Below are 15,887 nucleotides of genomic sequence, written 5' to 3'. Positions count from 1 at the left end.
CATGATTATTTTCCTTACTAGGCTATCTATCAATTTCCTGGTAAGATTTGGAACATAGAGCTGGTTTCGCAGCAAGGACTCCTATATGTTTTGTGTGCTGGAAAAGGAATCTACTGTGTATCCACGGAGTTACGAGAAAGGTGAGAAATAGGACTGTGATACAAGGGGTTTAAACAAGAGCCGTGAGAATTTATGTCACATAAATAGCTCCATGGTCTAGGCACCCACCAATGTGATCCTTAGGTAACTTTTAGGTCAAATATATGAATATCGGCACAAACATACCTATATTTTATCCTTCTTAACTAATAATAGAAACAAGCTGTGATAGTAACTACGTTTAGTGTAGGCACACTGACAGTGCCGTTTGTATTTCATGCTATGAAAATGTTTATTGCAATAATAAGTATCATTAGTTAATTTCACCTCGAGCGCAACTTTCCATTGTAATGCACATCAATTAAGTATTTTCAGTATATTTAGGGCAGCCAGTAACTGGTATTGTCTAAAAAACAGGATGGAAAAATCTGTGTCCTTAAAGACCTCAAGGTGAATGTTATGCGAATACCCAAGTAGGCAAACTTATAGTCTACAGCCTAAAGCCGAAAGCATGTCGACACTAACTTCCTTCAACAATTTAAGAGGCGATAGTGGATCACAGGTCCACATGTCGACTACTTAAAGATCTATCCCTATCATACAGAAGTCTGCTCACCCTTGCCCTTATTTGAGGGGAAAGTTGGTACAGTTCCAGAGATTCATCTCTGGAATGTTGCCTTTCTGTAAAATGTGAGCGACATCGCCTTAAGGACACAGATTTTGTATGTATACATGTATTGAAATGAAAATGAACTTAGCTTGGTAAGAGGGGTGATCCACAATTGTGTATAGGGTAAGGGCATTAATCAAAGGTAATATATTCCATCGAGGTAGCAAATAATGCCCCTTCTATATGTTTGAGCGCATAGATCCTGGAGGCATCAAGCCATCTGCTTCGCCGATAATCCCCATCACTCCTGCACTTCATTGTGAACACAGAGGTGTGTGGATGGATTCAAAAGTACATTTTTGAAACAATCAACTTGAGGGCAACATAATATTTTTGGACTAATTTCCAGTATTGTAACATCAGAATTGTAATACATACAGCGAAGAGGTAGTATAGTCTTGGTCTGTGCATGCAGCGTCACTTTATGGTTTGATTATGTTGTGCGGTATGCTACAGGCCCTGTGTTGTCCTTCCATTAGTGGCCAAATTGGGTGAACTAATGCATTGTTCGCTTTCATATACAATGAGTCTTGGGTATATTTATAGCACCCAATGTTGGGGGAAGTAGACTGTTCTAGCCAAAAAGTGATGTGTCCTACGGTCACATACAGTGGTTCTAATCAAATTCCTTATAAGGTGATGTGTCAGATTTTATATTTACTCTATGTCATGTTTCATTAATTGTAAACTGTTATACATAATCTTCTTTCTAGGTCTGGCATTACTCAAGACTTTTTGATTTTAGTAAAAGTATCAATATGACACCCTTACTTATATGGGGCTTTTTCAGCCAGCCCGTTTAATCTAGTAGCCTGTTGCGCCACTCACATTTTCTTCTGGCCACTAAGCATGCAGCATGGGGCAAACAGTCAGCTCACTTCAGCCTTTGGCTGGGAGTGACAGCATTCTTCTCTTTCTTAAGGAGTACATCAGCACCCAAAAGTAATTCCTTTCATTGCAATGGACTACTATAGAATGTGCACTTTTTGAGACCAAAAAATATTTTGGTTCTTTCCCAATTTTCTTTTTTTTTTTTTTAAATAAGGCCCGGCAGCCCCTACAACAATGTTTCATGTAAAACCGTGGCAAAATAAAACAAGCACTGACAAAGTCAAAACGTTGGTAGCCTGTGCCAGACTGCTTGGCCTTTCCAGTGTTTGTCGCATAATGCGTTACATTTTGACCTGTAGGTGATAGTAATATATCTTTTTACGTAGTGTCAGTTCAGCCTCTCTTTTAACGCCATGTTAGACTCTTCTGAAGTATAGGATCCATTCACTTTCTTTTCCCTGCAAGATCAATTGATGGTCACTATTAAATGTATTTTTTCTGTATGTGGTCAATGCCATTAAAAGAGAAGGACTTTTATATTCATATTATTGCTTGAAGTGCTCAGAGAAGGGTTTTGAAAGGACCAATTTCTTGATAGTACGGAAGTGTTCCTCTATGTGTATTTTTAGTAGTAGTATCTTTTTACAAATATAAGATCCTTTGCACAGACATATCATGAAATAGTTGATGTACTGGCTATTGCAATTTATACGTATGTCATCCTTTTTTATTCACTTGGTTGTTTTTCTTTAATCTATACATTCCGAAGAACAAAGTATGTACTTGGGGTTTTACATCCTTTTGATTTCAATTGTGGTGTTTTTGAAAAAGCATCTGATAATATTGGTTTATCAGGTATGTGGGGCCAATGTTTACAAATTACTTTCTATATGTAATGATGTCCCTCAGAGTAAAGAGCAATTAATCTCATCTGCTTGGAATGTCTCTCCTTGTTTTTTTCCGGTAACGTTGATCTTTATTTTTTTGAATTGTGTTTGTGATTTCAATGTAACTTTAGCTATCATATTCTCTTTAAAAAAAATCTTTATTTTCAAATTTCAATGCAGAACAGCAATACACAACCTCGGGCAGGTCAATAGACAATACAGAACAAATACCCATTTCTCATACATACACAATCGCCTCTCTTTCCCACACTTCCCTCCTTGTGGTTTTCCAACACTCTCTGACCCCAACAGCAGCCAATCATTGAAAGAATGAATACAGTCCCACTATGCAGGAGTACCGGCATCTGAGTCCTTAGCTGAGCTCCTCTCCCAGATGAAGCCAGCAGTTTGTACAGTATTCCCGCCTACTCAAAATAGTCCTCCATCTTGCTCATCCTTTCTGACCTCCAGCATCCGACGTTCCTCATCCAGAGCCCACTTCCCCACATCCCTACTCCACTGGTCGAACATGGGCCCCCTGGGCAACATCCATCTAACCACAATTCTTCTAGTGGCCAATACAAGACCCAGCAGAGCGAATTTATAATGAACATTTCTCCAACTAGGGCTGGGCATGAGGTGTAGTGACAGTAACTGACCATGTTATCTATATGTAGATCAGTCACCTGCCAGAGTCGCTTGCGATCATACCCCAGTATGGCGCCAACTCCGTGCCCCCCCTCAGGCACTTTTAGGAAGTACGCCTTCAGCACTGCACACTTAGGGCAGGTGGCTGACCTTAGTTCTGTGTATGCTGTTTAATCTCTTAGGCGATACGTCGGCGTGATGTAGAAGATAGAATTGTGGTAGTTTAAAACGTGCATTACATTGCGCATGCCTTCGCCGATTCCCCATCCGTCAAATGTTCCCGAGGTCACTGTCTCAACACTGCCTGGCCACCATTGAGGTTTCTGGCCTATCCAGCTGCAACGCTCCATATAAGCGAGAGACAATCCTCGGGCGGGGGGAAAAGGGGGGACCCATGTCCAGCAGCACCACTAGTGTGTGTGACGATAGAGGGCATGTGGAAAGCCAGTCCAAATTTCAAGGGCCATCTGGGTAATTTTAGCAAATTGTAAAAACTGATCAAGGCCCACCCAAAATGCCTCTAGTGCTTCCGTGAACGTAATGCACCTATGTCCAGGGAACAGGTACCCAAATGTCACGCATCCCCCATCTATCCAAGCTGACAGTGACATAAGACATTTGATATGCAAGAAGGGCTTCAACCTCCTAAGCCGCACTTTTGTATTGATGGGGGCATGTGCAGGTCAGACCTAATTGGTAGTTCCCATGTCTGCGCTGCTTGTCTGAACTACATATCGGTAGGACTTATCTAAATGAACCCCCTCCATAAGACAGGTAGGAAAATTATCTGCACCCCTTGTGCCAGCCAATAACCACTTCTCCCCCATTGGGACCATCCATACACCACTGAGTAGCGTGCTGTAGCTGTGCCGGTATATAGTACAATTTCATGTCCGGTAAGCCTTACCCTCCCTCCTCCATGTCCAGCTTGAGTACCCTGAGTCCCACTCTGCTACACTTTACAGCCCAGATGAGTGCAATCAAGAGACTGTCCAGTCTTTTAAAAGTCAAGCAGCCTATATAACACTGTGTTCTGCAGGGCATAGGGTTGGGGTCTCCAAACTTTTCTGTAGTGAGATTCTGGTCAGTCAAAATCATTGTAAGTGGAAAGTCAAGCCACTTGTGCAGTGTAACCAGACTTCCCCACACCCCAGCTTCATTGACTTTAAGCCTAATGTCCATAGAGCCAGATACTATGGTTTGAATAAAATACTTTGACTAGGGGCATTATAACAGTGCTGCCATGTGTGTCACTGAGAATGTGGTCTTTTGGGATGTATAAACATGAGTGTGTATGAATAGGATATATGTGTATGGGTGAATGAGAGCTTGTGTAGTATGTACTTGTGGCAGAGGACATACATTTCACCATATGTGACACTGTTATCTGTATAACTCAAACTTACAACCCTTTTTTGTGAGAGAAATTTAAAGTGCAGAAAAATGTTCTGCAAAAATGTTGCTATGTGGAACGTTTTTCTGCACTTTAAATTTCTCCCACTTATAAAAATGGCTGTATTTTACAGTTATATTTATAATGCACCTTGTCTCCTGCCACTGGGAGCAAGATTGTTGTGGTCTGTAAATGCAACACTTTGAAATGGGAGAAAATTATACTGAAGAGTTAACTTTGTTTATATGGATTCCATAAAACTCATCATTTACATTTTCTCCCATTTCAAAGTGTGGCATCTACAAACAGTAGGCATCTTGCACCCAGTGACCTGTAGATAAGGTGTCATATTTATAACGGAAAACACAGTCATTAAATGGAAGGATTTTAAAGTGAAGAAACATGCTTCATGAATTACTAAGACATTATTATCTTAATTGTAAATTAAGAGAAACTTTGACTCAGTGTTTCATAGAAATATTTTTCTTCACTTTAAATTTCTCCCATTTAAAAAAAAAGACTGTATTTGTCAGTTATTTTTATGGCACAGTGTCTACTGGCCTCTGTGAGTAAGAGTCCTGCTATTTGTAAATGGGAAACTTTGAAATGGGATAACATTTAAATAAAGAGTTAACTTAATCATTAAGATAACTCTTCATTTTAATTTTCTCCCATTTAAAAGCATAATTTTTTCACCCTATATTGAGCTGCTAACTTAAGACTTAAATACTTCAGTGTTTCAGTTCTTCATCTCTGTGCCATGGGCCATAAATATGACTCCAACACTGTTCATTATTAGGCCTAGCTATATGCAGCCTGAAGATAATACTGTGAAATAAACACAGCCTTCCTTGAACTTTAAAAGGAAAATGTGACTCTTTGCTTATTTATAATGAACTCAAGGCTATAAGCTACTCTGAAGGTGTCTGTGAGCTACCAATAGATAATTATCGACTCGTTGGAGACAACTAACGTAGAGGCCATCCGGGCAGGAACACTATCTTGGCTACCCCTACCCTATGGCAACCGGCAATTGTAATTTGTTCCAAAAGGCCACTGAGGCTTCTAGGCCCGCCAGGACTCTAGCCATGTTATACTCGTACTGTTTCTCAATCTTATGTGTCACCTACATACCCAGATGCCGGAAACTATCTAACTCTCACCTCAAACCCAGGACGGGAGGAGATCTGCAATACTTCTGGCTCCGCCCGGTGATGGGAAATATTAGGGATTTGGCCATAAGCACCCTTAGACCTGACAACCTTCTAAACATATGCAGCATGAACCTGCATTGATCTTCATGCACCAACAGCCCGACTACACCCTACAGTCTGTTAGCCAGGATTTTAGAAAGAATTTTCACATCCACAGTAATAATGGAGAGCAGGCAGTATGAGCCTATCTTTCCAGTGTCCTGGTCTGGTTTAGGAAGCATAACTATAAGGGCCTCCCTCATGGTGATAACCCCTGCTTCGTTGTAGACTTCTAGCAGCTTCTCCGCTAACACAACTGCATAACTAACGTATGTTATGTTATGTTATGTTATACTTTATTTTTTTTATAGCGCACGGCTACTCCAACGGAGTGTCCCGGCGCTTTATTTTGGCAGCTCAGCAAGAGAAACATAGCAGAAGAAAGATTTCCAGAGAAACAAAATAACATAACTAAAGAGTAAAAAGCCAGGTTTTTAAATTTTTTCTGAAGAACAACAGATCCGAAGTACTACGTAGAGCTAGTGGCAAAGAGTTCCAGAGCTGGGGCGCCCTCACACTAAAGGAGCGTCCCCCCACACGGGCCTTCCTGACCCGGGGTACCGCCGCAAGAGACAAAGACTCCGAGCGAAGAGCTCTAGTTGGACAATAGAAGGCAAGTCTGCGCTGAAGGTATTTAGCTCCCGATCTAAAAAGCGCCTTATGGGCCAGCGTCAGTGCCTTAAAAACTATCCGCTTCCGGATAGGCAGCCAATGAAGTGACTGTAGCAAGCCAGACACTCTGTCTCGTCTGCGGAGGCCAAAAATGGCGCGCGCCGCCGAGTTCTGCACAACCTGGAGCCGCTGCACCAGATAGTCCGGGAGACCCAGGTATAGAGCGTTGGCATAATCTAATCTAGAGCCAATCAAAGCTTGCATCGTGATTTTCCTATGCCCTTCAGTGAGCAAAGGGAGGAACTTTCGCAGCATTTTTAAAATTCTGAAACATGTGCCCGAGAGGCCAAAAATCTGAGATTTCATTGTCAGATTGTTATCGACCTTGACACCCAGGTTTTTTGCCACCTGGGATGCCTGGGCTGGAGGAAACATATCGTTCGGCCACCAAGCCTGCCAATCCGGGTCTAAGGTACAGCCAAAGAACAGCACCTCCGACTTGTCGGAGTTGCATTTAAGGCTGTTCTGCCGAAACCAATTAAAGACCGCCCCGAGACAATCCCGTATGCCCTCTCCATCGAAATCCTCCCCTTTCCTGCACGTGAAGAGGAGCTGGGTGTCATCGGCGTAGGAAACGATCTGGGCTCCGAAAGACTCCGCCAGTGCCGCCAGAGGGGTCATAAAGATGTTAAAAAGAGTCGGGCTCAACACAGAGCCCTGCGGAACTCCGACTCCCAAAGGCGGCATCTCAGCGGATCCAGAGGGAACCCAGACCGTTTGTCGACGGCCCGCTAGAAAAGAAGTGAACCAGCTGAACACCGTCCCCCTCAGACCGATGTTATAGAGTCTGGTGAGGAGCCCCTCATGGGGGACGGTGTCAAAAGCCGCCGACAGATCAAGCATGACAAGCATGGCTCTGCCTCCAGAGTCTAAAACCTCCTTGATTGCCTCAGACACTTCTAAGAGCGCAGTCTCGGTGCTCACATTGGGCCGAAAGCCAGATTGTGAAGGGTGCAGCAAATTGTTCGTCTCCAGAAAAGCGGAAAGTACGCTATGTACGTAGAATTATGTTGGGAACCCATCAGGACCCGGAGCTTTGTTTCTCGGCATGTCCCATATAAACTCCTGTATCTCCTTCCTAGTCATTGCCAGGTCAAGGGCATCTCTTTGCAAAACCTCCAGCAAGTCCAAGCCTGTCAGGAACTCCTTCGCCTCAATGACGGCAGTCATCTTGTCTCTGGTAAAGCCTCACCAACTATTTTTGGAGTTCGCTTTTAATCACAACTTGTGACAATACTAGCCTCTCATCTTCAGTCCTTAGAGACATGATCAAATTGATAAGCCTTTTTCTATGAAAGAGCCATACCAGAAGGCAGCCAGGTCATTCCCCCTCTCTATGCAGTAATTACCTTTAATCATTCAGCGTGGATTTGTGTAACCTATCCAGTGTCTTCCTCACTGTCCACTTAGCCTCCACTATCTTACCCTGCAACTAGGGATCCTTCTGTCCCCCCCCCCTTGAAGGTGCGTCAGTGTATCTTCCTAAGCCCTTAGCAGCTGATGTTTGATTCCATACACCCTAGAAAGGCACTTCCATCGTAGGACAACCTTAAAGGTGTCCCTTTCATTATCCCTAGTGACAGTGGACCCCCAATTGCCTTCAAAGAAACTCTCTAGGACACCCTGTATATCTGTCTAAACTGCACCGTCTTGCGGTGCTTCTGGGTTTAGACGCCATGAGGGGATATGCGTGGCATCCTGGCACCACACGTATGCCAGAAATACCGGAGCATGGTCTGACAAAAACCGCCCAGGTGTTCCACTGCAGCCACCTGCTCGCCCAGTTCCAGTACCTCAAGGATCCTGTCCACCCTACTGTATATGCTATATAGCTCTTAGTGGTATGGGAACTCCAGTCCAGGCAGATGTAGCGCTCTCCATGCGTCAAAACAGTCTACTCGTGCCATTGCCACCGCTCTTGACTGTGCAATTTTGAGACCTCCTGCCCCCATCCCTAGTTTATAACTTGTTTCTTGCACTCGCTTATTCCGCAGTGGGACATGATTTTCTAGCGCACGATGTACTGGAGTTGCCTGCACAGGGGTGGCGGGGGTGCATCTTAGTACAATGCCTGCTCACCTCTAAATGTTTTACCATTGTTTTTCTTTCTACATGGTTTAATATTTAATTTTGTAAAATAGTTGTGGACCACCTGAGTTGGCCTCACAGGCCTCCAGGCGTCCTCAGACCACAGGTTAAGAACCACTGTTGTAGACCAACCTCTCAGTCAGCTTCACCATAGAGAATAGCAAATTGTTTTTATAAATATCTCGCCCGAAATTAACCGTTTCGTCGCGGAAAAAAATGACGGGTGCGCAGTTTGACCGGCCGTCGGCCGTCCTCCGCACACGCCCACTGTGATGTCGGACAGCCAGCGGCCGTCCGGTGCATGGAAATGGTTAGAAATCTTACTTTGCACATGTTGCCTTAGGAGGAGCCCATTTCCCACCAAGGAGTAATATTGGTGTAATATAGTTGTAATAAACGGAACGCCACTTGTGACACTCATGCTGAATAGAACTGAGCAGGAATGACATATGGGCCCAATATCGTGCCGCTAGGCATGAGCTAATTGTTCTTGAGAGCTTGTCTAGGGTGATAGGAGCCTTCAGCATTTCTCTGAGCTCTGCAGTTCTATTCGTCAGCGATGTGTGGCATAGGTATAGCAAACAATCCATAAATAACAAAGTGGGAGTGTAGATTTATCCCCCTCTGCATGCAGTTTGGCAGAATATTCCAGATAGTCGGGATATGTCTCCCTTTCTAACAATGTGCCACAATGCTGTCTGCAAAATTGTGTGGTGTCTGAAAGAGAGTGATCCAGCTCAATTGTTTTATCCAGGGGCTTTCAGTATCTTCTCTTTATGTCCTTCTGTATTGTCTTAATAAACATTCCTCTCAATAGTACTTCTTCATAACTGTTGGCAGTGGTTTTACGTATCTTGGTTTTAAAGACAGTATCTTGTAGGACTGAGGGTTACAATCTCCAAGATGGGAGATAGGTCAGTAATCTACCCCATGTGAGGGTAACCTGTAATGGACAGTGATCAGAGCGATACATTCTCAAGTATTCAATGTTAGAAGTCTTCCCAACCAAATGCACTGATTTGAAGTACATGTCTAGCCTTGACTATAGATCATATAATAGGGAGGAGGAGGGAAGAGAATATTCTGTGATAGATGGTAGTCCCTTTAGGTGTCCCTGGGATTCCGCATTATGATCCGTACCTTAACCCCTTGTGTGCTGATGACGGCTCCCGTCCGTTATGCGTCACAGTGCTCCTGTGCTGATGACGGCCGGGAGCCGTCATGACCACGCCCGCGATCGGAATGTCCAGCACAGGAGCGGAATTCCGGCCGGGGGCAAGGGGTTCAATTAAGTTGCCAACTTAAATCTAAATCACCGTAAAATATAACGGGTATATGCCAGCCTAGAGGAAGTTTAATTGGAAGTTCCCTTAAGAAGCCTTTTGGATCGATAGAGATCATTGGAGTCTGTTCTCCATCCCGTTTATCCTCAATGTAAACATTGGTGCTTTGGAAGGGTGCTCCTCATCTCACCCTGATAGGGGTTCTCCTAGCATATGCAGGGTACTTGGTGTAAAACACTTGGCTTCTTCAGCGCTTTTCAGCTTCCTAATTCTTCACTCTGTAGGAGTGTAGCTTGAAAGAATGCTTTACTGGCCACCCTGTGCCTGATGTAAGCATGCATCTCGTGGTACCACGACAGGCTTGAAATACCTCTTGCATAAGGAACGAGAACAAGGTTCCCTGTGCAGGCATTTAATTTCTTCTAGCAGTTTGTGTATTTCAGCCAGTGCATGCTCTGAAATTGCTGCATAATCCATCATTAGTGATACACACCCTGAACACGTCTGTGCCCCAGTCATCACAGCCACTATAGCACAAAAAGGCAGTGATATGGCCTCATTTAAACCATGCAGAAACTTTAATACCTAATTTAGAATTCCAAACAGCCTCAGCCAACATTTCCCAGAAATAAAAGGGGAAACAGCACATAAAAAGGAACAATAAAATCTTTAACAATTACAATAAAAGACTTAAATAGCGAGGTTCAATTTAGAAAGTGGGAGAGGTCAGTCAACAAATGAGTAGGCATCCGACATCTGCAACTTATAATGCATAGCAACAAACCATATATAATGTGATTGGCTCTGTCTCACTGTCTGCTGAGTGTGTAGTATACTACTCCTCCATAGGAGACACTAAGGGCCAGAATTATCAAGATACACTTTTGCGATTCTCAAATAGCGATTTTTAAGGTATCGCTATTTGAGAATTGCAAAATGGTATGTATGTAGAAATTTGCTATTTTTTAGCGATTTCTTAAAATTCCTTAATTGCGATTAGCAAATTGCTAATCCCAATTAAGGAATAATTTCCCGTTCATTTCTATGGGCCTCCTGGCCCATAGGAATGAATGTGAAATTATTCGCAATTTGCGATTCGCAATTTGCGAATCGTAAATTGAGAATAATTTCAAGGGTGTCCAAAGGACACCCTGTTGCACCCCTGAAATAAGCATGGGTGCACATGTGGTGCACATACATGCCCTAAGGGCATGTATGTGCATCACATGGCACTTTGAAAAATGCAAAAATGGTCATTTTTCAAGAAATTCGTAAATTACCACCAACTTGAAAGGCCAGATGTATCAAGATACACTTTTGCGATTCTCAAATAGCGATTTTTAAGGAATCGCTATTTGAGAATTGCAAAATGGTATGTATGTAGAAATTCGCTATTTTTTAGCGATTTCTTAAAATTCCTTAATTGCGATTAGCAAATTGCTAATCGCAATTAAGGGATAATTTCCCATTCATTTCTATGGGCCAGGAGGCCCATAGGAATGAATGTGAAATTATTCTCAATTTGCGATTCGCAATTTGCAAATCGCAAATTGAGAATAATTTCAAGGGTGCAAGGGTGTCCAAAGAACACCCTGTTGCACCCCTGAAATAAGCATGGGTGCACATGTGGTGCACATACATGCCCTAAGGAGAGCGATCACAGAAGAGCATTGTCTTCACTTACTCTGGCTTCATCATCGTGCTCTGTTCTGATTTAACGGTGACTATCCGGTACATCTACACTCACTATGCGCTGGTATACTCTTCCAGGCTCTGGTGCTCTCAACTTGCTCCCTGCCGGAGACAAGGCACGCCATATTTTTCAAATCCTACTCCGCTAATCACGGAGACATGTGATGGCACTAACTGACGTCGCCAGAGCTAGAGAACAAAAGACACAGAAGAAAAACTACAGCTTGCGGCCAGAGGCACCCCCCATTTTAAATCAGTCACCAAACATCTGTAATATTCCTATTTAAATACATCATGATTTAAAATATTAATGTAACTCTAAAACACTTGAATCGCAATCAAATGGCGTAGTGCGCAAACAATATTTGAAGGTAAACAGTATTCTATCCGTGCCTTATATTTCAATACCGTACGACATAACTGAAATTTTGAGCAACGTATTAGTTCACTCGGACAACAGGAGGGAGGGCAGGGGTAAAGAAGGCACATCAGGCTGAATGTAAGTTAAGCATGCCGTGCCTGCAGAAAGAGAAACACAATAAAGAAAATCGTGCTTAAAGACTAAATAACAGGTACCGTGTAACAACCGAAATAAAAGGGCCAGTCGCCATGGGAGGTTCAAAATTAAGATGAGGCTGCACTAAGGAGGGATAAAAAGCCTATTTATGAATCAGATGCCAGCATTTAGGGAGGACATGACATAAGTCAATGGCAAATATGGGCAGAGAGTGGGCTGACCGTCTATTCCCTACTCCACCACAGCAAGTCTTGCAGAGCAGTGCATGCGCGATGACTCTAGGCTCGACCTGAAAAATAGCAAGGAAATCTTTTGGTGACCAGGGTCAAACAGATTTAGTAAAACTGAGACATATGCCATTCATCTTATGCTAAGATGTGAAAAGCTATAAATAAAATCTGGTGCTTTTACAGGAATCGAATTGTTTGGTGAGGCATCAATTAACAGTGGCCCTGTGTTCTCCATCAATAATTCCCTTCAAATAGAGACACACTTGGATGCGATGTTTCAGGAGATAAAAGCATAAAAACATCGACCAGACTGAACTTCTCTATAGAGTCTGCCTTTCACTGGTATCACGACAACCACTGATCCAAGCCCCACCAAAGTGCACACAAAACTTTGTGGCCATTTGTCACTGACGACCACCTTTTCCAAGTTGATAAGTTGATCAGGTTTTACCCAACTTCTACATCTCTTTATGAGTCCTTACTCTTCATCATTGAACTAAACACTAAACAAACCTTCAAAGGTATCCTTCTATATCGGCCTCCCGGATTCAGGAGCCATTTTATCTCCAACATCGACAGCCTCTTAGAATCGAGTCTACAAAATGATGAATTCACCATCCTCTGAGATTTTAATTTCTATCTCGAGGATAAAGCCAACAGGGAGACAGAAGCACTACTAGAGACCCTGGAAGCCGTAGGTCTCTCCCCAAAAATTCAGACCTCCATTCATGAGACTGGCCATACCTTAGATGGTTTCTTTTCTTCTATTAATAACCTCGCGCCTATGGAAACGCTGGCTCTAACGTGGTCTGACCACGCATTGATCAAATTCGCATTTCCTCTTACCCCCCCTGGGATCGTCCAAGGTACCAAAGACCGCCACTACTACCAAAAGAAAATGGGATCTCATGGACAAGCAATCCCTTCGCTCCCTGCTAGAAAAGTCCTGTCCCTCATTCCTAGGGTCCCCCGAAGTTTCAGCCTCAGAATACTCTAAATGGCTTAACGACGCATTTAACACCACCGTTCCTATAAAGAAAATTTCAGGAAATAGACAAAACCACTCAGCTCCCTGGTTTTCTGAAGATCTTCGGCAGGAAAAACAGTGCTGCCGGCAATTAGAAAGACGCTGGCGCACAAAGTATTGCCCCATCCTGAATCTGCTTACAAAACACCACTATCGCATTACAAAGATTATCTAATAGCTAACAAAAAGGATTTCTATACCAGACAAATCAAGGAAGCAAAAAACTCTTCTAAGGAACTCTTTCGAGTGGTGAACATACTCAGTTCGATAAAAGGTCCAGCAATTAAATGCGACCAAGAGCTTTGCGATAATATTGCAACAGCCTTTAAATCTGAGGTGTTGAACATTTTCAATAACTTTCAGAACTCTACCCCCCTACCATCGACAGATTCCTCTTGTAGTGAGCATATTACCAACATTCTGCTTGCCTTTTCTCCCATCTCTGTTGAGACCCTAGCCAGATACATCCAAGATTCCAAATCCGGATCCCCCTTCGATCCCTGCCCACCGATAATTCTTAAAGAAATCGGCAATGTGGTTAGCCCAGGCCTCACGGATATTTTCAACTCCATGTTTAGGACTGCCTGCTTTTCTTCAATCTGGAAAGATACCTCAATCTTCCCATTGCTCAAGAAACCCTCACTGGAGCCCACTGACCCTAATAACTACCGCCCTATTGCCAGGCTTCCTTTACCAGCCAAAATAATTGATAAAATTATGAACTCCCAATTGACTCAATTCATCAATGATAATAACCTGCTGGACCCATCTCAGTTCGGCTTTCGTCGGGAGCACAGCACTGAGACAGCACTGATTAAAGCTACAGAAGAGATCAGGATGGCGATGGATCGGGGCGGCACAGCCATGCTTATACTCCTCAATCTGTCAGCCGCATTTGATACGGTTGACCATTCTCTCTTGAATGAGCGGCTCGAGAGAATAGGGATCAGGGGCACAGCTTTGGCTCTGCTATCCTCTTTCCTCAAAGATAGAAGACTTATGGTTGAGCTGGAGGCCCACTGCTCAGATACATACACCCTCCCTTGTGGAGTGCCTCAGGGCTCGTCCCTGAGCCCGTCAATTTTTAACGTGTACGTCTCAGAGCTGGCCCCAATAATTCAGAACTTTGGGTTCTGCCACACGTCATATGCTGACGACACTCAGATTGCCATAACATTACATAAAAAAGAATCATCTCCCGCCACACAATTTCAAACTTGCATGCGGACGGTCAATTGCTGGATGAACACCCACTGCCTCAAGTTAAACTCCTCTAAAACAGAGATTTTAACTTTTGGCAATGTCCAACCATGCTGGGGTAACCTCTGGTGGCCAGTGGAGATGGGTGGACCCCCTAGACCGGCGGAAAAAGTTAAGAACCTAGGGGTATGGCTCGATCCTAAACTCACTTTAATTCATCACACAAATGCTATTGTCTCAGCAAGCCACTTCCTTATTAAAAAGATCAGAAAAATTCTCCCATACATTCCAGTAGATGCCAGGAAAACTGTTGTTACAGCTTTGATCCAGTCCAAACTGGACTATTGCAACAGATTACTAGGCAACGCTCAAAAACAATGTCTCAAAAAACTACAAAGTGTGCAAAACTCGGCCGCCAGACTGCTTCTCAATATCCCCAGAACTCACTCAGTCACCGCTGAAATCCGCTTCCAGTGGAGCAACGGATTAAATTCAAGGCTCTGTCCATAGCCTATAAGGGCCTCTTCAACAAAGGGCCGATCTTTTTTCAAAACCTGTTCTCCTGGTATGAACCCACCAGGAATCTTCGGTCCACGGGCTCTAAACAACTCCAGGTCCCAATAACCCGTACCGTGCAATGGGGTGGGCAGGGTTTCCATTTTTTTACCTCCAAACTTTGGAACACGCTCCCTCTTGAGCTCAGAAATTCTTCCTCTCTCATCGGTTTTCGGAAAGGTTTGAAAACCTGGCTATATCGGGACTAGCCGACAGTGCAGATTTCCTCACCCGTCCATAGCGCGAAGACACCTACGGGTATACGTGCGCTCTACAAATTTTAATAACATAACATAATTGAACATTGCCAACGGGGAGACAGTTAATGATCGTCTGGTTAACTAGGTATTCATCAATAAAATCCCCTCCCTTTATGCCCCATAAACACCTTCTGTATTGAGACTTGACTCCCATATGCTACCCTCTGGCATTCACATTTGAGCAGTGCAAAAGTACACAAGGACCTGAGACCCCAGTAGTGATTGACAGTTACTCTAACTGCATAGTAACTCCTGACTTCCTCTGGACTTGGAGTAAAGGCTGAACTGCTTAAGACCTGAAATCCCTTAAGACTCCTGGCCTGATGTGGAATTTGGGGGATAGTTGCCACATCACAAATGTGAAAGATATCCTGTCTGCCTTATTACCAGTGCAGAAGGTTATAATGCCCTTGTAATAAAGTGGTCCTGATAGCTGACACATTTGTGATGGAGTAACCTATCCTTCAAACTATAAATTAGTCCCCTGTCTGTAAAAAATTAGATTTTAGAAGACCTGCCTCTGGTTTTTGCTATTCTTGAGAGATGTCTGTGCGAGTCGAAAAGTTGATGAAGACTCAGAAC

The 15,887-nt window shown here is 43.5% G+C and overlaps 1 protein-coding gene across 1 annotated transcript in view; it reads left to right on the top strand.

The window, feature by feature from the left end:
• The window catches only part of LOC147661219 (Fanconi anemia core complex-associated protein 100-like), a 300,048-nt gene that overhangs the window by 52,990 nt on the left and 231,171 nt on the right, over window positions 1-15,887 (top strand). Inside the window, exon 3 of the mRNA XM_086951228.1 lies at window positions 22-140. Within this exon, the coding sequence (XP_086807354.1) occupies window positions 22-140 (119 nt within the window). The remainder of the gene's footprint in view (window positions 1-21; window positions 141-15,887) is intronic.

The sequence above is a fragment of the Lissotriton vulgaris genome, unplaced genomic scaffold, assembly GCF_964263255.1.
Source record: "Lissotriton vulgaris unplaced genomic scaffold, aLisVul1.2 SCAFFOLD_439, whole genome shotgun sequence".
Taxonomy (NCBI): Eukaryota; Metazoa; Chordata; class Amphibia; order Caudata; family Salamandridae; genus Lissotriton; species Lissotriton vulgaris.
Note: the sequence above shows the minus strand (reverse complement) of the source record. Positions and strands in the feature narration are given on the sequence as shown.